The 22,261-nt window shown below is 43.4% G+C and overlaps 1 protein-coding gene across 2 annotated transcripts in view; it reads left to right on the top strand.

The window, feature by feature from the left end:
• The first annotated feature begins 21,095 nt into the window (after positions 1–21,095).
• The window catches only part of ADAMTS17 (ADAM metallopeptidase with thrombospondin type 1 motif 17), a 327,885-nt gene continuing 326,719 nt past the window's right edge, over positions 21,096–22,261 (top strand). For both annotated transcript variants that reach the window (XM_053581837.1, XM_053581836.1), the window contains exons 1-2: positions 21,096–21,229; positions 21,638–22,008. In XM_053581837.1, the coding sequence (XP_053437812.1) occupies positions 21,151–21,229; positions 21,638–22,008 (450 nt within the window). In that variant the 5' untranslated portion in view covers positions 21,096–21,150. The remainder of the gene's footprint in view (positions 21,230–21,637; positions 22,009–22,261) is intronic.

Here is a 22,261-nt window from a genome sequence, read left to right as displayed (position 1 = left end):
AGTTGTCCACTGCAGAGGCACTGATCCCTTGGGTATTTGAAAGTATCCCTGTAGGGACCAGATCAGAGATCAGAGAGTGGCAATTCTTATGGCTGCCTAGCCATGCAACTTAGAAGATGATGTGCAGAGTGGCCAGCAAGGAAACACACAGGAAGGCCAGGGCCATGAGTTAGGAGTATTGCTTAGAATGTGTTACTAAGGGTAAAGTACTGAGCTGCAGATAATTTATACTAAAAAAGGATATGTACAAAAGTATTTGGATAATTTCATGCAAATGACAAATTTTATTTCACCAGTCTACAGATTAGAAGACAGAGGCAATAGAGGAGGAGTTATGGAGCTACATGAAATGCACAGAAAATGGTTTTTGGAGTCAGGCAGCCCCATTGCAGGAATCACAGCACAGCACTTACCGGATGTGCAGCCTAGGTGAGTCATGCCATCTCTCTGAGCCTCTATGTCCTTACTTGTAAGAATGACAACTTTCTCTGAGAGATGCTCAATTAGGATTAAATGTGATACACTTTGAAATGCTTGGTGCAGTAAAATAAGTGCTCAGAAAATATTAGCTTTATTTCAAAAGGAAAAAGTTGAAATCACTCAACTCTTGAATGGCAGAGCTTAGATTTAAACCTGTACTTTGGGCTGATCACCAGGTACACTGCTCTTTGAGTTGATGGATTAAAAAATAGTTATTGAGACTCATTATGTGTCAGTCCAAGGGGTCAAAATATATAACAAGGCACAATGCCATCCCTGTTTGCACTGAGTCCAGTAGGTGAGGGTCACTGAAAACATAGTACACCTGTCTGGGCTCAGTGACGGAATAACACTAGGAATTTCAAACAGTGGAGATTTAATGCAGGGAATTGCTTTTATAGGTGCTGAAACACTAAGACGAAAACCAAATGGGAGCACTGAGTTTCTCAGAGATAATAACTGTAGGATGTAGTAGTGGAGACTTTTCTAGAATATAGGTGCTGGAAGGAGAAGCCCCATAGGAAAAATGCATGAATTCCTCTATAGAGTCTTGGCTCTGCACAGCTGGTCCCAGACTCTGGGCAGACAGCAAGGCTAGGAAATTGCTGGTTGCACCACTGGGAAAAGGAGGGCCCAGTAGTTGATGCTGAGACCTCTGAGAAGGGGACACAGACCAGCTGGTGTTGAGACCTCCATAGTGGAAGACCAGATTGGCAGGTGAAAGAGATGCAAGGTGCATTGCTTGTTCATTGCTGGGATCTCTGGGGTATTCAAGGGAAGCTGGTGCAGGGGCTGTGGCTGTCAGTTGCTGCCAATAGAAGCTGGAAAATGGGAAGTAATTCTCTTCTCGCTTACTTCTGTATTCCAGTCCCTTATTAAGAGTTCTTACTGGCAAATCTCACAGGAAGCCAACTGGCAAGCATGTCCCAAACATACAGCTTGTACAGCCCCAGCCCGAGCGTCAGAGTGGATTTAGAAAGGAAATTTAGAGTTGAGAGATAACAGGTAAATAACTAGCATAGTCTAGGCCTTTGACAAATCAGCATACATACACACTCTCGAATGCACATTTAAAATTCCATACAGGGTGGCACCCTTAGTTCAGTGTGTAGGGTGCCGGCCACACACACCAAGGCTGGGGGTTCGAACCTGGGCCAGCTAAAATAACAATGACAACTGCAACAACAACAAAAAAAAATAGCTGGGCATTGTGGCAGGCATCTGTAGTCCCAGCTACTTGGGAGGCTGAGGCAAGAGGATCACTTAAGTCCAAGAGGTTGCTGTGAGCTGTGACGCCTAGGCACTCTACCCAGGGCAACAGCTTGAGACTCTATCTCATCAATCAATGAATACAAATGAATACATAAATAAAATTCCATACAATAATGATAATATCATGTTTCTGCCTAGCAAGATGCAACTGGAAGAGACACATAAGCAAGCACACATCCATGTAGACACACAATTCATCATTGCTTGAACAAGCTGAGATATTTTGTCTTTTTCTAGTCTTTGGAAGAGCATGTGAAAGATTGGCATTTTACTTTGCTTAGATGTTTATCAAAATTCACTGTCAAAGCCTCTTAGGCTTGGATTATTCTTTCAGGAAGGTATTAAGTAATGGATTCAATTTCCTTAGTAATCATACAATGTCCAAAAAATAAACAGTTTTTGTTTATTAGTGAGTCAATGTTTTGTATTTTACTAGTAATATGTCCATTTCATCCATATTTTCAAGTATATTGGCATAATGAAATCTATAGTATTATCTCTTGTTAGGATCCTTTTAAAGTCTGCAGGACTGCAGTAATTACTCATTTTTATCCTTGTTATTAGTTATATGTATCCTTTCCTTTTTTTCTTTATCAGTTTTCCAAGAGTTTGTCAATATTACTAGTCTTGTCAAAAACCAACTCTTGGCTTTCTCCATCATCTGCGTATTTTATGTTTATTTCTGCCTCATTAATTTCTGCTATTATCTTTGTAATTTTCTCTTGTAATTGAGTTTTAATTTTTCTCTAACTTTTTATTCAGGTATTTATTATAGATTTTTTAGCCTTTATTTTGTTCTAGTAAAAGGCTGTAAATTTCTCTTTTAGTTAAGCGTAGCTTTAGTTATATCAGAGAAATTGTGGCCAGAGATCCCCTTTTTATATCCAGACTCTTCTGAGCCCTATCCCTGTCCCACCCTCACCTCCTCGAGGCTCTCTTTCCTCCCTGCCCAGGTTTTGTCTGTCCACCCGACAGTCCCACAGGCGTGGTTGGCCACAGGTTTGACCCCTGCTTTGGGGACTGCAATTTATCAAGGAAGGTGACAGCAAGGGTCGCTGTGTACTGGGCCCGGCCTCCAAGTGTGTGGCTTCCAACAGGGTCTTTGGTTCCATCCTGGCCATGAGGGCCCATTTGCTACTGTGTGAAACAAACCCCAGGACAAGAGTCATCCTGCACTCTGCCCAACTCGCATGTCTCGCCCCTTTTAGGGCCAGAATAGTCCCCTGGGAGAAATAAAGTGTGGAAACGACAAAATCAAGTCCAAGGAAAGAAAGAGAAATGAAGGGATGAATTCTTCCCTGCCCCCTCATTCCTGTTCTCAGCAACAACTTTCTTCCAGAGGCTCTAGGGAAGCGAATTTGCGAACCATTGTAACTTCTGTCTTAGATAGCCCTGGCAGTGTCTGGCCTGTAGCCGAGTAGTACTTTCTACAGAATCCATTCATCTTTCAACTGGTTCACCTCTCCTACTCCCCTCCTTTCCCCCCTTTCCATTTTTTCTCCTCCTTTCTCCCTTCACTCTCCTCTTATACCAACTAAGATGCAAAGACCTTAGTTGGACGGATTTGATGGAATCATACTCTGCAAGGTACCATCACAGGGCCATGTGAAGCTCTTCTTTTGTCTCTTATGTTATTTTCCTGTTAATTCCCATTTCACATATTTAAAGTACACAATTTGATAATACAAACTGATGAGTACATACAGCCATATTTTGACATATGTGTGCACTCATGAAACCACCATTACAATCAATGTAATGAACAACCTTACCATACGTACTTGTCCACCCCAAATGTTTCTTCCTGTCCCTTTGTATTAATAATTCTTCCCCAAGTACCTCTCTGCACCTACCCTTCCCTAGACAATTGCTAATCTGTCATTGTCTAGAGTTTTGTATACATAGAATCATATGCTATCTACTCTGTTTTTACTGTGGCTTCCTCCACTCAATAATTATTTTGAGATTCATTCATACTGTTACACGTATGAATAGTTTCTTTTTCTTTTTTTTTTGTAGAGACAGAGTTTCACTTTATTGCCCGCGGGTAGAGTGCCGTGGCATCACACAGCTCACAGCAACCTCCAACTCCTGGGCTTAGGCGATTCTCCTGCCTCAGCCTCCCAAGTAGCTGGGACTACAGGCGCCCGCCACAACGCCTGGCTATTTTTTTGTTGCAGTTTGGCCAGGGCTGGGTTTGAACCCGCCACCCTTGGCATATGGGGCCGGTGCCCTGCTCACTGAGCCACAGGTGCCGCCCAGAATAGTTTATTTTTCTTTATTACCAAGTAGTATTCCATTATATGTTGTGTATTCAATAATTTATTTATCCATTCACCTGTTGATGAGCATCTGAGTTTCTTCTAGTTTAAAGATACTGCTAATAGAACAGTCACAATCATTTGTTTACATGTCTTTGTATGGACATTCACTGTCATCCCTATGAGTGGAATGTCTGGGTACATGTGTGATTAACCTTTTTGAGAAACTGCCAAAATGTTTTCCAAAGTGGCTGCACCATTTTACATTCTTACCAGTAGGGTATGAGAATTCTAATTCTTCTATATCATCAACACTTGATATGATTATTTCATTGTGATTATAAATTTGTAATTCCCTAAAGACTAATGACATTGAGCATCTTTTCAAAACTTATTTTCCAACTGTATATCGTTTTTTAATAATCTTTTGCCTATTTTAAAATTTGATCTATGTGTTTGGTGTGTGTGTGTGTTATGGTAGTAAAATATATGTAACATAAAGTTCACCATTGTCAGCATTTTTAAGTGTACAATTCAGTAGCATTAAATGCATTTACAATGTTGTGCAACCATCAACACATGTATTGCAACACATCTATTTCCAAAACTTTTCAATATCCTGTACAGAAACTCTATTCCCATTAAGCAGTAATTTTCCATTCCCCTCTCTCCCAATAGCAGAAAACCTCTATGCTACAGGTTGGGCCAAATGGAAATTCTACGTTTAACATTTTAAGGAACTGCTAAACTTTTCCACAGAGGCTGCAGTGTCTTCCTTCCTTCCTTCTTTCCCTCCCTCCCTCACTCTTTCCCTCCTTCTTTCCTTCCTTTCTTTGTTTTGTGTTTCTGCTTACTTTCTGGGCACTCAGGACTTCTAGTTCCTCCCTGATGGTGTGGGCATGGATGCAAGAACACAAATTCATTGTTTCCTAGGGAAGCCAGTCTCTTTCCTGGGCCTTTACTATCGGTGGGTGCAGGGGCTGTGCCCAGGACCAACCAGCTGTCTGGTTGCTCTGGCAGATGTACTTACTCTGCTCGCCCTGAAGGTGCCTCCTGGGTGCACAGAATTCCTTATGGCCAGGTCGTCATCAAATGAATGTTTTGATATAAATCTTTAATGTATCTTGGAATTAATTTTAGTATGTATTATGAATCTGTACTTGCTAGCTATTGCTGTATAACAAATTACCTCAAAACTTTAGTGACTTAAAACACTAATAATAATTTATTTTCTCTTAGGTTTCTGTGGGTCTGGAATTCAGCCTGGGCACAGTAGAGATGACTTGTCTTTGCTCATGATGTTTGGGGAAGGCTCAAAGACTGAGAACTGAAGTCATCTGAAAGTTTAGCAGAAGCAGGAGGATCTGTTTCCAAAATGGCTCTTGTGACTAGTTAGTTGGTTCTGGCAACTATCTTGGTTTTCTTTCCATGAGGACCTCTCCACATATGGGCTTCTCCACAGGACTGCTTGAGTGTCCTCATGACACAGCCACTGGTTTTCCCCAAAAGAAGTGACCCAAGAGCAAGAGCCAGGTAGAAACTCTGTCCTTCTTATGACCTAACCTCAGAACTCACAAAGTATTACTCCCAATTCACCCTACTCATTAAAACAAGTCAGTAAGTCTAGCGAGTCAAGGACCCAGGCTCCTCCTGGTGAAGGGAAGATAGTCTCAATTAGCATATACATTTTAAAAACACTGCAGAATGTTAGATTATATTTTAAAATACCATAGAACCAAATTTAGGTTTGTCCAAATGTACAAAGTGTTGTCCAGTACCACATATTGTATCATTTCCCTACCAGTTTGAGCCAAGACCATTTATTTGCATTTACTAAAATCAAATATGCAGTCATGTGGTGTGTAACAATGTCTCAGCCAGCAAGGGACTGTGTACTTGACAGCAGTCTCATAGGATTAGAATGGAGCTGAAACACCTTTATCGCGTGACAATGGCGTAGCCTCCTAATGTCAGCACTTTGTTGTGATGGCAGTACAAATAAGCCTACCGTACTGCCAGTTTTATGAAAGTATAATAGTAATGAGCAGCTATGTTACTGGTTTATGTACTTACTTTTGCACTTTTTTTTTCTTTTTTTTTTTTTTATTGTTGTGGATTCATTGAGGGTACAATAAGCCAGGTTACACTGATTGCAATTGTTAGGTAAAGTCCCTCTTGCAATCATGTCTTGCCCCCATAAAGTGTGACACACACCAAGGCCCCAGCCCCCTCCCTCCTTCCCTCTTTCTGTTTCCCCCCCATAACCATAATTGTCATTAATTGTCCTCATATCAAAATTGAGTACATAGGATTCATGCTTCTCCATTCTTGTGATGCTTTACTAAGAATAATGTCTTCCACTTCCATCCAGGTTAATACAAAGGATGTAAAGTCTCCATTTTTTTTAATGGCTGAATAGTATTCCATGGTATACATATACCACAGCTTGTTAATCCATTCCTGGGTTGGTGGGCATTTAGGCTGTTTCCACATTTTGGAGATTGTAAATTGAGCTGCAATAAACAGTCTAGTACAAGTGTCCTTATGATAAAAGGATTTTTTTCCTTCTGGGTAGATGCCCAGTAATGGGATTGCAGGATCAAATGGGAGGTCTAGCTTGAGTGCTTTGAGGTTTCTCCATACTTCCTTCCAGAAAGGTTGTACTAGTTTGCAGTCCCACCAGCAGTGTAAAAGTGTTCCCTTCTCTCCACATCCACTCCAGCATCTGCAGTTTTGAGATTTTGTGATGTGGGCCATTCTCACTGGGGTTAGATGATATCTCAGGGTTGTTTTGATTTGCATTTCTCTAATATATAGAGATGATGAACATTTTTTCATGTGTTTGTTAGCCATTCGTCTGTCGTCTTTAGAGAAAGTTCTATTCATGACTCTTGCCCATTGATATAAGGGATTTTTGGCTTTTTTCATGTGGATTAATTTGAGTTCTCTATAGATCCTAGTTATCAAGCTTTTGTCTGATTGAAAATATGCAAATATCCTTTCCCATTGTGTAGGTTGTCTCTTTGCTTTGGTTATTGTCTCCTTAGCTGTACAGAAGCTTTTCAGTTTAATGAAGTCCCATTTGTTTATTTTTGTTGTTGTTGCCATTGCCATGGCAGTCTTCTTCATGAAGTCTTTCCCCAGGCCAATATCTTCCAGTGTTTTTCCTATGCTTTCTTGGAGGATTTTTATTGTTTCATGCCTTAAGTTTAAGTCCTTTACCCATCTTGAATCAATTTTTGTGAGTGGGGAAAGATGTGGGTCCAGTTTCAGTCTTTTACATGTAGACATCCAGTTCTCCCAACACCATTTATTGAATAGGGAGTCTTTCCCCCAAGGTATGTTCTTGTTTGGTTTATCAAAGATTAGGTGGTTGTAAAATGTTAGTTTCATTTCTTGGTTTTCAATTCGATTCCAAGTGTCTATGTCTCTGTTTTTGTGCCAGTACCATGCTGTCTTGAGCACTATGGCTTTGTAGTACAGACTAAAATCTGGTATGCTGATGCCCCCAGCTTTATTTTTGTTACAGAGAACTGCCTTAGCTATATGGGGCTTTTTCCGGTTCCATACAAAACGCAGAATCATTTTTTCCAAATCTTGAAGTACGATGTTGGTATTTTGATAGGAATGGCATTGAATAGGTAGGTTGCTTTGGGAAGTATAGACATTTTAACAATGTTGATTCTTCCCATCCATGAGCATGGTATGTTCTTCCATTTGTTAATATCCTCTGCTATTTCCTTTCTGAGGATTTCATAGTTTTCTTTATAGAGGTCCTTCACCTCTTTCATTAGGCATATTCCTAGGTATTTCATTTTCTTTGAGACTATGGTGAAGGGAGTTGTGTCCTTAATTAGCTTCTCATCTTGACTGTTATTGGTGTACACAAAGGCTACTGACTTGTGGACATTGATTTTATATCCTGAAACATTACTGTATTTTTTGATGACTTCTAGGAGTCTTGTGGTTGAGTCTTTGGGGTTCTCTAAGTATAAGATCATGTCGTCAGCAAAGAGGGAGAGTTTGACCTCCTCTGCTCCCATTTGGATTCCCTTTATTTCCTTGTCTTGCCTAATTGTATTGGCTAGAACTTCCAGCACTACGTTGAATAGTAAAGGTGACAGAGGACAACCTTGTCTGGTTCCAGTTCTAAGAGGAAAAGCTTTGAGTTTTACTCCATTCAGTAAAATATTGGCTGTGGGTTTGTCATAGATAGCTTCACTCAGTTTTAGAAATGTGCCACCTATGCCTATACTCTTCAGTGTTCTAATTAGAAAAGGATGCTGGATTTTATCAAATGCTTTTTCTGCATCTATTGAGAGGATCATGTGATCTTTATTTTTGCCTCTGTTAATATGGTGGATAATGTTTATGGACTTGCGTATGTTAAACCAGCCTTGCATCCCTGGGATGAAGCCTACTTGATCATGATGAATGACTTTTTTGATGATAAGCTGTAATCTATTGGCTAGGATTTTGTTGAGAATTTTTGCGTCTATATTCATGAGTGAGATTGGTCTGAAATTCTCCTTTTTGTTTGGGTCTTTTCCTGGCTTTGGTATCAAGGTGATGTTTGCTTCATAGAATGTGTTGGGGAAGATTCCTTCTTACTCAATTTTTTGGAATAATTTCTGCAGTACAGGAATAAGCTCTTCTTTGAAGGTTTGATAGAATTCTGGTGTGAACCCATCTGGACCAGGGCATTTTTTGTTGGAAGATTTTTTATTGTTTCTTTGATCTCAGTGCTTGAAATTGGTCTGTTCAGGAGCTCTATTTCTTCCTGGCTGAGTCTAGGGAGAGGGTGTGATTCCAAATATTGATTCATTTCTTTCACATTGTCAAATTTCTGGGCATAGAGTTTCTGGTAGTATTCAGAGATGATCTCTTGTATCTCTGTGGGATCAGTTGTTATTTCCCCTTTATCATTTCTGATTGAGGTTACTAGAGATTTTACTTTTCTGTTCCTCGTTAGTCTGGCCAATGGTTTATCTATTTTATTAATTTTTTCAAAAAACCAACTCTTTGTTTCATTAATTTTCTGAATGATTCTTTTGTTTTCAATTTCATTGATATCTGATTTGATTTTGGAGATTTCTTTTCTTCTACTGAGTTTAGACTTAGATTTTTCTTCTTTTTCCAATTCCATAAGATCTCTTGTGAGATTGTTGATGTGCTCTCTTTCTGTTTTTCGAATGTAGGCATCTAAAGCGATGAATTTTCCTCTCAAAACTGCTTTTGCAGTATCCCACAGGTTTTGGTAGCTTGTGTCTTCATTGTTGTTATGCTCAAGGAAGTTAATGATTTCCTGTTTTATTTCTTCCTTCACCCATCTGTTATTCAACAGAAGATTGTTTAGTTTCCATGCCTTTGGGTGGGGTCGAGCATTTTTGTTAGAGTTGAGTTCCACCTTTAGTGCCTTATGGTCTGAGAAGATACAAGGTAAAATTTCAATTCTTTTGATTCTGTTGATGTTTGTTTTGTGTCCCAGGATATGATCAATTTTGGAGAATGTTCCAGGGGGTGATGAGAAGAATGTATATTCTTTATCTTTGGGATGGAGTGTTCTATATGTGTCTATCAAGGACACTTGTTCTAGGGTCTCATTTAAGTCTCTTATATCCTTGTTTAATTTCTGTTTAGAGGATCTGTCCAGCTCTGTAAGAGGAGTGTTAAGGTCCCCTGTTATTATGGTATTATCAGATATCATATTGCTCAGACTGAGTAAGGTCTGCTTCAAGAATCTGGGAGCATTTAAATTGGGTGCATAGATATTTAGAATTGAAATGTCTTCTTGTTGTATTTTTCCCTTGACCAATATAAAGTGACCATCTTTGTCTTTTTTGACTTTAGTTGCTTTAAATCCACATGTATCTGAAAATAAGATTGCAACTCCACTTTTCTTCTGAATGCCATTTGCCTGAAAAATTGTCTTTCAACCCTTGACTCGGAGCTTTAATTTGTCTTTTGAAGCCAGGTGTGTTTCTTGCAGACAGCAAATGGATGGCTTGTGTTTTTTAATCCAGTCAACCAATCTATGTCTCTTCAGTGGGGAATTCAAGCCATTAACATTTATTGAGATAATTGATAAGTGTGGTAGTATTCTATTCGTCTTATTTTGTGAGAGTCCATTGCTTAGTTTTATCTTTTGCATCAGTGTGGAGGTTTGGTTCTGTCCTTTGATTTCTGAGTTCTTACTTTGTTGCTGATCCATTGTGGTGGTCAGTGTGCAGAACAGGTTGAAGTATTTCCTGTAGAGCTGGTCTTGTTGTGGCGAATTTCCTCAATGTTTGTATATCCGTAAATGATTTGATTTCTCTGTCAATTTTGAAGCTTAGCTTAGCAGGGTACAGAATTCTGGGCTGGAAATTGTTCTGTTTCAGTAGATTAAAGGTAGATGACCATTGTCTTCTTGCTTGGAAAGTTTCATTAGAGAAGTCTGCGGTCACTCTGATGGATTTGCCCCTGTAGGTCAACTGGTGCTTACTCCTGGCAGCTTGCAGAATCTTTTCTTTTGTCTTGACTTTGGACAGGTTCATCACAATGTGTCTTGGAGAAGCTCGGTTAGAGTTGAGGTGACCTGGGGTCCGATAGCCCTCTGAAAGCAGTGTGTCAGAATCTTTGGTGATATTTGGGAAATTTTCTTTTATAATATTCTCTAGTATGGCTTCCATTCCTCTGGGGCATTCTTCTTCCCCTTCTGGAATTCCTATAACTTGTATGTTGGAACGCTTCATAAAGTCCCATAATTCTGACAGGGAACGTTCTGCTTTCTTTCTCTTCTTTTCTGCCTCTTTTACTATCTGAGTTATCTCAAAAACTTTGTCTTCTACCTCTGAAATTCTTTCTTCTGCATGGTCTAACCTGTTGCTGATACTTTCCATTGCATCTTTAAGTTCCCTGATTGACTGTTTCATTTCCTTCAGCTCTGCTATATCCTTTTTATATTCTTCATATCGTTCATCTCTGATTTGATTCTGTTTTTGGATTTCCTTTTGGTTATTTTCCACTTTATTAGCAGTTTCCTTCATTGTTTCCATCATTTCTTTCATTGTTTTCAACATGTGTATTCTAAATTCCCTTTCTGTCATTCCTAACATTTCTGTATAGGTGGAATCCTCTGCAGTAGCTACCTCATGGTCCCTTGGAGGGGTTGTTCTGGACTGGTTCTTCATGTTGCCTGGAGTTTTCTGCTGATTCTTCCTCATGAGTGATTTCTTTTATCTGTTTCCTTGCCCTAATTTTCCTTTCACTTCCTCTTGCTCTTTAAGTTCTCGTGCCTGTGGAAGTTGCGGGCGGGTTTAGACGGATTGAACACACGTGACCACTTGCCGGTCTTCCACTGTTTTAGTCCTCCTCTTGGGGTCCAGAAGTCTCTCGCTAACTCCCTGTATCCTCTCAGGGGTGATGATAGGCAGATCCCACCAGCCAGAGATGCCTGGAGTCCTATCTCCCCAGACTCACAGTGCCCAGATGCAAGGAAGCTGTTACTCGGCTGCCATCTTGCTCCGCCCCGCTACCTTGGCTCCTACTTTTGCACTTTTTATCATTACCTTACTTATATTAAAAAAAGTTAACTGTAAAATAGCCTCAGGTAGGTCCTTCAGGAGATATTCCAGAAGAATCATAGGCAATCACAACCCCATGTGTGTTATTGCCCTTGAAGACCTTCCAGTGGGGAAGATGTGTAGGTGGAAGACAGTGCCTTGATGATCCTGACCTTGGGTATCTAGGCTAATGTGTGTGTTTGCATCTTAGTTTTTTGTTTTTGTTTTTGTTTGTTTGTTTGTGACACCGTCTCACTATGTCACCCTTGGTAGAGTGCTGTGGTGACGCAGCTCACAGAAACCTCAAACCCCTGGGGTCAAGCGATTCTTTTGCCTCAGCCTCCCAGGTAGCTGGGACTACAGGCACCTTCCACAACATCGGCCATTTCCTCCTGCAGTAGCCATTGTTGTTTAGCTGACCTGGGCCGGGTTTGAACCCAGCTCCCTCAGTATATGTGGCTGGCACCATAACCACTGTGCTAGGGGAATGTATCTTAGTTGTTTTTTTTTTTTTTTTTTTTGCGGTTTTTGGCCTGGGCTGGGCTTGAACCCACCACCTCCAGCATATGGGGCCAGTGCCCTACTCCTTTGAGCCACAGGTGCTGCCCCATGCGTCTTAGTCTTTAACAAAAAAATTTTAAAGTAAAAAAAAAGAAAATGAAAATTTCAAAAACAGGAAAAAGCTGTAGAATTAGAATATAAAGAAAATACTTTTGTATAGTTGCACAGTGTATTTGTGTTTTAAACTAAGTACAAGAGTTACAAAGTTAAAAAAAAACCTGAAAATTTTATAAAGTAAAAATGTTGTAGTAAGCTAAAGTTAATTTATTATTAAAAAAGAAAAATTTAAATAAAATTTAGTGTAGTCTAAGTGCATAGTGTTTGCAAAATCCACAGCAGTCTACAGGCATGTCGCAGGCCTTCCCTCTCAGTCCCCGCTCACTCACCGACTCACCCAAGCAACTTGCAATCTCCATTCACGGTGAGTACACTTACCATGACTTCAACTGGTGCACCAAGAGGCGATCTGAGTTGTGCCATGAACATTTTTAAAAATCTTTAATTAAATTATTTTTGAAAGAAGTTCAAAGCACAGTAAGTATATTCTTTTTTTTACTCTTTTACTCTTTTCTTTAATCAACATAATTTAAGTGTGCTGTGGAAGTTTAACTATAGTTTCAAGTGTGCTGTGGGATAATTTAAAAGGACTGAAAAACTGCTATAACATTTTTTATCTTTTATACTGTATTTTTTCTGTACTTTTTCTATGTTTAGAGACACAAATACTTCCCACTGTGTTCCTGTTACCCTCAGTATTCAGCACAGTACCACACTGTGCAATGAGGTTTGTAGCCCAGGAGCAACAAGTTGGCCCATGGAGCTTCAGTGTGTGGTAGGTGAGACTATCTAGGTTTGTGGACATCACAGGATGATGTGCACACAGCAACAAAATTGCCTAAGGATAAGTTTCTCAGAACATAACTACCTTGCTAAGCAACGCTTGGCCAGCTGTGAATTTGGGTCTGTGAATTTTGTTTTTCAGTCTGAACTTGCACTGAATTATAGTTTAGTTTGTCAGATGAGCTGCTTTCCTTGAACAAAGGAAGAACTGAGACAGAAAGAGGGCTTTGAACCTCTGAGGGGTGATGCTGAAAGAGGAGAAATATATCAAAGAAAGGAAAGGTGTTGTAGAACCATGAAAAACATGTTACTTTTCTCAGTTGTCAAGGTAGGGGCACTGGCCAGAAGGGAGCTCCGTGGTCATGCCTAAAACTGCAGGTCCCCACCCCACTGATTCAGATGTGGGGGGTGCAAGTGATGCCTCCTTGTGGGGTGGTGCCCTGGGCCCTCTTCAGAAAGACATGAGGCTGGAGTCATCTTTTCAACATTGGGAATCTTCGAAGGCTGTGAGCACTCAGCTCTGAGGCAGCCTGTGGTCCCAGTGGCACAGCTGGGGATGGTGAGAGCCAAGCTGCTGGGAAAGGGCCGGGATCAGAAGCAACCTGATTGGACAAGGGGTGGCCAGACTAAAAAGTTCGTGTTTAAAGGGACAATAACTCGGACTGGTTCTGCAACATCACCACAAGGGACTGAGTGAGAAAGAATGAAGGGCAGCAGGAGTTTCTGGACAGTGGCCATTCCCAGAGTAAGGCAGGAATTCCTCACAGGGCTGGGGACCCATTCATGGTGGGGCAGAGGATGCCAGTGCCCTAGAACCTGGCAGTGGGAGGAGGGGTGGGCAGGGACCGGGGAAGTACACAGACCCCACAGAGAGTGTTTGGCAAGATTCACTTAAGGGATTAGGATGCTGGCCAAGTAGCTGAATTTCAGGCTGGAATCCAGACACAACTGGTAAGAGGTGAAATAGAAATCAGGAAAATAGGGCTTTGGGGCTGGGAGCAGGAGTTGGCGCGTGCATATCTCATCATCCCTGGTTTAGGAAGACAGGACTGACGTTGGACACCCCTGCTGGAGGGAATGTAATATCTGCTGCAGGTTGGGCACCTCAGAATATTGGCTGCAGGTTGGGCACCTCAGAAACCAAGTGAGTTTAGTCTCAGAGGAGGTTGTTTTGGTAGAATCCTCTCACTTACCCTTTCCCCCTCCCCATACACACATACACAATGCTTAGTGATCACTGGGGTATAGGGCCTCTTCCATCTATAGATAGATCAAGTTCAAACATGCGTCTTGGTCCCTGGGCACACCAATTCCCCTAAAGAAAGCCCTGATGGGGGACATAAGAGGGTCATGTCTGGCCGAAGTGCCTGCTCTTTTCTCCCTGGCCCGTCTGTGTATGTGGTCTTCTGTTTCTAAGTATTAGCTTCCAATAAAGCACCTATTGGCAGAGCCTAGGCTGCTTTGGGGCTGTCTACTTTTGATGACAACAGTCAGGGTCATGGTGACTACAACTTTCACCCCAACTGGACTGTTGTGTGTGAGGCACCCAATTGAGCTGATGCAACCAACTTGCTCCAGGCCAGTTCCCGGCAACATGACAGGGAAAGATCACTGTCCTTCGGGAGCAAGCTGTTCACAAACCACTGGTGGACATGCTGGGAAGTTTAGCAGCTTTGTCTAGTTCAAGGACCACAGATTGCTTTGACACTGAGACATCTGCAGGTGTTTCCCTCACCTTAGCCCACCAGACACCAGGGATCAGGTGCAGGCCACCAGTGACACCTACAGGGCTTCTGTTTCCTTGTTTGTATTGTGTGTTTAATTTTCCCCTGAGACCTCATTCCTCCATCTGTGAAATGGGATTAAGCCCTGTTCTTCCACAAAATTTAGACAAAGTATTTTGGGTGTGTTAAGATGAAATGAGATCAGAGCACAAAGTAATGATTTCTTTTTTAAAGAATTTTTTATTGTAGTAAAATGTACACGGCATAAATTTTACCATTTTTAAGTTCAGTGGCAGTGAGTGCATTCACCTTGCTGCACATCACCAGCATTTATTTCCAGAACTTTTTGTCTTTCCAAACTGACACTCAGTACCCATTAAAAGTTAACTCCTCAGTCCCCCCTTTCCCCAGCCCCGGGCAACTACCTTTCCATTTCTTTTTCTATGATTCTGACTACTCTAGAAACCACATATAAGTGGAACCTCACCGTATTTGTCCTTTGTGACTTGTTTATTCATGCAGCATAATGTCCTTAAGGTTCATTCATAGCAGGTGTCAAATTTTCTTTTCTTTTTGTGGCTGAGTAATAATCTATTGTATGCATATCCCATATTTTGTATATCCATTCATCTTTCAATGGGCACTTGGGTTTCTTCCACTTCTTGGTTATTTGGAATAATGCTGCTATAAATATGGATACACAAATGTTTTTCTGAGTCTCTGATTTCAATTTGGGGGGTTATCTACTCAGAAGTACAATTGCTGGATCAGAGAATAACTCTGTTTAATTTTTTGAGTAATAGCTATACTGTTTTGCACAGTGGCTACATCATTTCCCATTCCCACATATTTACCTTCCCCCACTAAACAGCGAAGAGCAGTTAGTTTTTTACTTCTAAGTCCCTAGCACTGGAGACAGTGTTTAGTTCATAATGGAACCCTCCATGGTAGACTGGAAAAAGGGGTACAATTTATATGCTATCACCCCTGTTGATTGGTATCTTAGTATATGGCACATATATGTAGAAAGTAGGATGTGGAAAGGTGTTGAAGGAGCTAATGAGTAAATGAATGAATGCAGTTCCTATTGCTTTTTCCTCGACCTGTGACTGAGGACAGACACTTTCATAAATTGAGCTATTCAGGTACATATAAACAGACTGCTGCCCGGACTGTGGCTCATCCAGAAGTTTCACTTATATGCCACCTCAAAGATATTGTTTCCTGTAAGATCAGGTCATCCTTGTGATAAGAGAGATACAGGGATGTCTCCTAGACTCTTCTGTGTGTTATACTCAGAGCCACTTTGTGATATGTGGGATATTGGATGCATGAGATCTGTTCCAAAACGCAGAATTGTCTGGCTCTTTTCCAGGCATGGTTTGGTTCCATTCTCAGGTAGTGGGTGGGTCCTCTGTAACAAATAGTCTTGCCATCCAACCACTGGTTGAAAGACTGGCTTATGATAAATTCTTTGAAAATTCAAATTAATACTTTGATAGGTCCTTTTTTGAAATTTGTCAACTAATTTATCTTGAAAAGTTCCTTAGGTGGTTGAATTGCCTAAGCATACACATAATATGGGCACTGAAATACAATTTTTAGGGCTGTGGTGGGTGTTGATAGTGCCTGCTTTCAACACACCGTAGCTGTGCTCAGTATCATGGACCTTGTAGGGCCGGGTTTCTCTTTTCTCCAAGCACTTGAAGCCAACATAAAACTCTCCTCTGAAAAAAAAAAATGGTTTCTCTGCTAGTAAGTTGCCCTCAACTCCAGCAAGGCTGCTGTTCAGGGCCTATACTTTTGTGAAGCACTTGCCAGCCTGTTCTGCTCTGTGCTTGGTCACAGGACAAGATGTTGGCCTTATTCACCATTGGGGAGTAGCTACTTCAGGTTCTGGAGTTGGATTTGGCTGCCCCGGGCTGGCCAGGAACTTAGGCAGGAGGAGTAGTACTCTGGGGAACAGTCTGAGGACATTAGATCATATATGTGCTTGGTTTAACCATATAAATGCATGTGTACCAAAAGACATCAATGTCCAGTGACCCTTCCATCCTCCACACTGTTGATTCCTGATTCAAGGCCAAACCAAGACAAAGAAAAGTAGACTTGAACCAAGTTCTAGTTATCATTCTCATCTAGCCTTGAAACTGGGCCACATTCCATGATCTCCTGAAATGGCCAGCCGGTCAGCTGGATATGTAGTCTGGAGTGTCTTAGCATATGCCTGATGCCATAACAAGATACCTTATACTGGGTAATTTTCAAATAATAGAAATTTATTTCTCACAGCTTTGGAGGCCGAGAAACCCAAGATCAAGGGGCCCTCAGATTCAGTGTCGGGAAAGGATTGCTCTCTGCTCCCAAGATGGCACTTTGGTGCTTCATCCTCAGGGGAGATAAATGCTGTGTCCTTAAAGGACAGAAAAGATGAAGGATAAAAGGTCCAGGAAGCTCTCAGAGCCCTTTCTGTAAAGCTACTGAGTCCTCGTGACTTAACTTCTCAAAAGGCCCCACTTCTTAATTCTCTCCTACAGTGAGAATTAAGTCCTCATGAATTTTGGAGGACACAAAGTCCTCAAAGAAGCATTCAAACTTACGGCAAGGGGCCTAGGCTAGAGGCCATCCCTTTAAAGCGGGCGAGTGTCCTCTGCCAAAAGAGAGGGAAGAGATGAAGAATCTGATTTGAGAAGGGAAGGGAGGGTTTGAGCTCAGTGTTGCATTGAGAAGAGGGGATTGAGCACAGTGGATGTGGCAAAGACACAAGTGAAACAGGTGATTACAGATTTCCCTGCTTGGCTCCAGCGGTGTTCAGACCTCAGCTACATGGTTAGTCACAGTGAAGAGTTTTATCCAGAACTGTAGTTCTGCCTGACAACTGCAGTGGATCGGGGAGGGTGCTGGGCATACTGGCATGCATGACTAGACCTGGAACGTAAGCCAGAGAGGACATCAAGGGAAGAGGGGTCGGGGGGTGTTGAACTGAGAGATCTTATGAGGTAGCAGCACTCGGAGAAGCCAGATGGGGGCAGGAAGCTGTGTGTGGTAAGAGATGGATGTTCAAGTTATGGATGGTAGAACAGCTAGGGGTGATGACAAGGTCCAGGGTGTGACTGCCAGAGTGGGGTGGTTGAGGCAACACAGAGGAGAAGCTTACTGAGGGAGGAAATTGAGAAGCATAGAGCCCAGGGTAGGGGATGTGATACTGTCCACATATGTATCTGGTAGGGGCCTAGTTTGCCACAACCCAAGTAGCAATAGCTTAAGCAATAGCATAGTTTCCTCTCATCTAGTGAAAAGTCCAGAGGTAGACAGTTCAGAGCAGGCCTGGTGACTCTAAGATATCATCAGCAACCCAGAGTTCACTTTTATTTCTGCTTTCTGGGGCTATGGGACTCTTCCTTATGCTTGCCAGATGGTTGCTGGGACTCCAGCTATCACACGCAAGTTCTAAGCAGGAGCAAGGAGGAAGCAATACAGCGAAAAGGGGTGTGTAGCAGCTGGTGGGAGCTCCTAAAATGAACTTCGTAGAACTCCAGTTAGTAATGCTTCTTATATCATAGTGGACAGAACTGTGACATATGATCACCCCTGTGGGAAAAAGAGACTGGGACATGTGGAATTTTATTGCTACTTGTTGAGTACAGAGTGCTCAGAAGGGGGCTGCAGATCCAGATTATTGCTGGCAGCAGCTCTCCAGGGCGCAGTGGGAAGGTTCCAAGGCTGAGGAGGGCTTAGGATTTGGGTCAAGGAAGGCAGTTCAGGGGATTATGGGGAAAATGCTGTGGAAGAGAATGTTGAGGGCAGGGAGGCCTTTAATGTGACCGATGAACACAGGATGAGGGGCAAAGGGAATCCAGACTCATGGGGCCAGATGAGGACCTCTAGTGGACTCATCTTTGCTGTGCAAGCCCACCTCCGGGTTTTGCTTTTTATTGTTAAGACTGAAAGTCTGCAACCTACATTCTTTGACTCCTTTACATTTTCTTTGCTTAAAAAAAGTTTGTTTTTAATGTTCCCTCACTAGAATCACTTACATTACTTCCTACTTGCTTCTGCCAATAGAAGGCCCTGGTAGGAAATTAAATGGCAGGGGGCAGAGATAAGAGCCCAGTGTAGTAGGCACTTGAAGTTGCTGGCATGGCAATGTGGCCTTACTCAAGGCCATACCACTTTGACACATCCAGAACCACCTGTGACAACAGTGACAATGTCTTTAATAGTGTAGCAGTAGGGTCAGTCCTCTACAGCTGGAATCCATCCCAAGGACAGAAACAGCATATATTGGCTGAACACCATCCTGTCTTCAATCCACTTTTTCAGTTTCTCTTTCTCCCTCATACTCTTTGTAATTAATATTCTGTATTCAATTCTCTCTGTTTGAAATACCTAGGGTGGTATCAGTTATCCTGATTGGATCCTGACATAGTATCTTTCCTCAACATACAATATTATATAACAAGAACACTAAACTTTAAAAAAGTTTGGTGTGTATCCTTCCAGGCTTTTCTCTTTGATTTTATATACATTTATCTGAATCCATACAAACTATTAAATATTTGTATGTGTTTATATATATATTATCATTTTGCTTGCATCATTCTACTTTTTTTAAAATTTGACAATTGATCTCGCAGAGTTGACCATTGTGACATATATGAGATTTTTGCATTTATTTTAATTGATGCTTGGTGTTCTAGCAGCCATTTATCCAGTAACAAACCTGTTTTTGCAATTTTTAATAAGGTGCTATGATGAACATTCTTGCACATGTGCCAGTGTTTCTCTGGGGTAGTTAACCAGAATGGAATTACAGAGTTGTAGAGTGTGTACATTTTTTACTTTTACCACAGTTTGCCCAATTTTTAATCAAAGTGACTGTGCCAATTTATACCTCCATCCATAGGCAGGAGTGCATCCTCTCCAATATGTGATATTTCCAAGCTCTTTTGTTTTGGTCAGCCTGGGGATGAAATGGCATCTTGTTGTCATTGTTTAGGTTTTCATGTCTCTATGGGCTAACTTTAGCATCTGAGCATCAGCTGATAGGCTGATGATAACTTCAAGCTGATTTGTTCTTATCAGGCTGCATGGCCCTTACTGCTTGGTTTTCAGTGGTAAGCCTCTGAGGTGACTATTTTGCCAAAAAGCTGCACTTAAGAAGCTCATCCTGATTTTTTTGTCCTGCAAAAAAGCTGCTCAGCCTTCAGTTGGCTGAGGCTATTAACCTGGATATAGTCAAAGGGAGAAACAAAGCCCTGAGCCTGGCCAAGGGCTTGATGCTCCCAGTGACTGCAGGTGCCAAGCACAGGTGGCAGCAAGCTCCCAGGGAGGGCCACAGCTTACCCTCAGGGTTCATTAAACTTAATGGAAGCTTCCAGCAGAGTCCAGTAGGGAACTATAACCTTTTTGCTTTGAGAAAACAGAAATGGGCAGACAGGAAAAAGAGGGGAAACCTGAGCTGTTATAGTTATGCTTTGGTTAATTCTGTTTTGTTTTTTTCCCTACAAGCTGCTCTTCAGAAAGCTAAAGGAATCACCTTTCCTGAAGACCTTTAGTTATATTCTGGTGAGAAAAGAACCAACTCATGCTGTTCCTGGAAGACTTAGGTTCAAGTTCGGGCTTTGACACTTTGAGTCCCAGTTTTTTAACCTGTAACATTCCGTCCTGCCTCCTTTGGTAGGCTTCTGGTGTTAGTAGGCACGGCACCAAGACTGATGTCAGGACCATCAGTTCTAGCTTCTGCTTTAACAGAAATGCCTGGGTAACTTAAGCCAGCTCCATAAGCTTTTTCTTCCTTAGGTTTTCAATTTGTAAGAGAGTGTGAGCAAGCCCGTTCCACTGGCTTCTGTGAGATAAGGATCACAGGAGGTCTGAGGGGTTTGGATAACCATATCGGATGTAGCCATCAAGTGTAAACACAGGTGTGCAGGAAAGTGGACTGCGATTCTTTCAGACACAAAAAACATTACTTTAGATACATAGAGAATATGATTTCTTGGATAAAACCGGTTTCCAGGACGATTTCTGGCCTGTTTTCCTAGGAAACTGGACAGGAGGCTGAGAGAGGATTTCCAAAATGAGGACAAGCTCTGAAGACCAGCCTGGCGTCCTCCCAGTTCTTCCAAGATCTCGCAGCTAGAGTCGGCTCCCGAACGCCACCTGGTGTCAGGTCTGCGCTACTGCCCAGAAACCACGTGTAAGAAAGTGCTTACAACCTAACTACGCACTTTGGTTTCGACCCAACTTAACCAATAGGGAAGGAGCAGGCGGAGCAGAGGAAAGCAAGAACCCAATCACCTCCGGCTTCCAGAGGGGAAGGAGGGGCTTGGGCATTACCACGTTGGGTTTGTCCGCAGCGCTAATTACTTTTTCCGAAGGCTGGAAGGCTGCACTCCGGCTGGCGCCGCCGCCTCGCGCGCTCCTGCTCCGTCGCCACGGTCCTGGGGGCTGCCGGTCCCGAGTACCATGTGTGACGGCGCCCTGCTGCCTCCTCTGGTTCTGCCCTTGCTGCTTCTCTTGGTTTGCGGACTGGACCCGGGCACAGGTATTGCACCCTCTCCCACCCCACTTCTTCGCCTCTGCCTCTCGCGACTACCTTCCCTCTGCCGTCCGGACGCATCCTGGCGGCCCGGGCGCGGCGGTTGATCGCTGACAGCGCCCCAGGCGGAGAGGCGCGGGTCGCGCCAGGAGGACGGGGCTCTGGTGGCTCCGTGGCAGGCACGCCGCCGCGGGCTCTCCGCTTGCCGATGCTTCGGCGCGGATCCCAGAGTGCTCCGGCAGTCGCGCCGGAGACCTTTCCCAGTTGGCGCGGGACAGGCAGAGGCTTCGGCCGGCAGAGAGGTGCCTGGGCAAGGGGTGGGAAGGAAGTGCTTGCTCCGGGCCGTCCCCGCGCTGGCCGGGCCAGCCCACGGCTGGACCCTGCCGCTCTGACGCATCTCCTCTCTCCCTGCAGCTGTCGGTGACGCGGCGGCCGACGTGGAGGTGGTGCTCCCGTGGCGGGTGAGCCCAGACGTGGTGCACCTGCCGCCGCTGCCCGGAGCTCCGGGGCCTAGACGGCGGCGGCGCCCCCGCGCGCCCCCCGCCGCCCCGCGCACCCGGCCAGGAGAGCGCGCCTTGCTGCTGCACCTGCCGGCCTTCGGGCGCGACCTCTACCTGCAGCTGCGCCGTGACCTGCGCTTCCTGTCCCCAGGCTTCGAGGTGGAGGAGGCGGGCACAGCTGGACGACGCGGACGCCCCGCCGATCTGTGCTTCTACTCGGGACGCGTTCTAGGCCACCCCGACTCCCTCGTCTCGCTCAGCGCTTGCGGCGCCGCCGGCGGCCTGGTACTGCCCGCGCCCCCTCCGGGTCTGCCAGTCTGGTCTGTTGAGGCGCCTGGGTGGTCCCCGTGGAGGGCTGGGGTGGGGCGCCTCGGTGGGAATTCCAACCTCCAGGGCTACCAGAGGGAGCTCCCCACATCCCACCTCTTCTCACCTCGCACCCCGACTGTCTATGAGCAAAGGGGGTGGGATGGGAAGCATCAGAGACTCCCACCAGCTGAGCTGAGACTGTGTGGAGCCTGCAGTAATTCCAGGTTGC

This window comes from Nycticebus coucang, chromosome 2 (assembly GCF_027406575.1).
Source record: "Nycticebus coucang isolate mNycCou1 chromosome 2, mNycCou1.pri, whole genome shotgun sequence".
Lineage (NCBI taxonomy): Eukaryota > Metazoa > Chordata > Mammalia > Primates > Lorisidae > Nycticebus > Nycticebus coucang.
The sequence above is the reverse complement of the archived record's forward strand: the minus strand, read 5'-3'. Positions and strand labels throughout refer to the sequence as shown.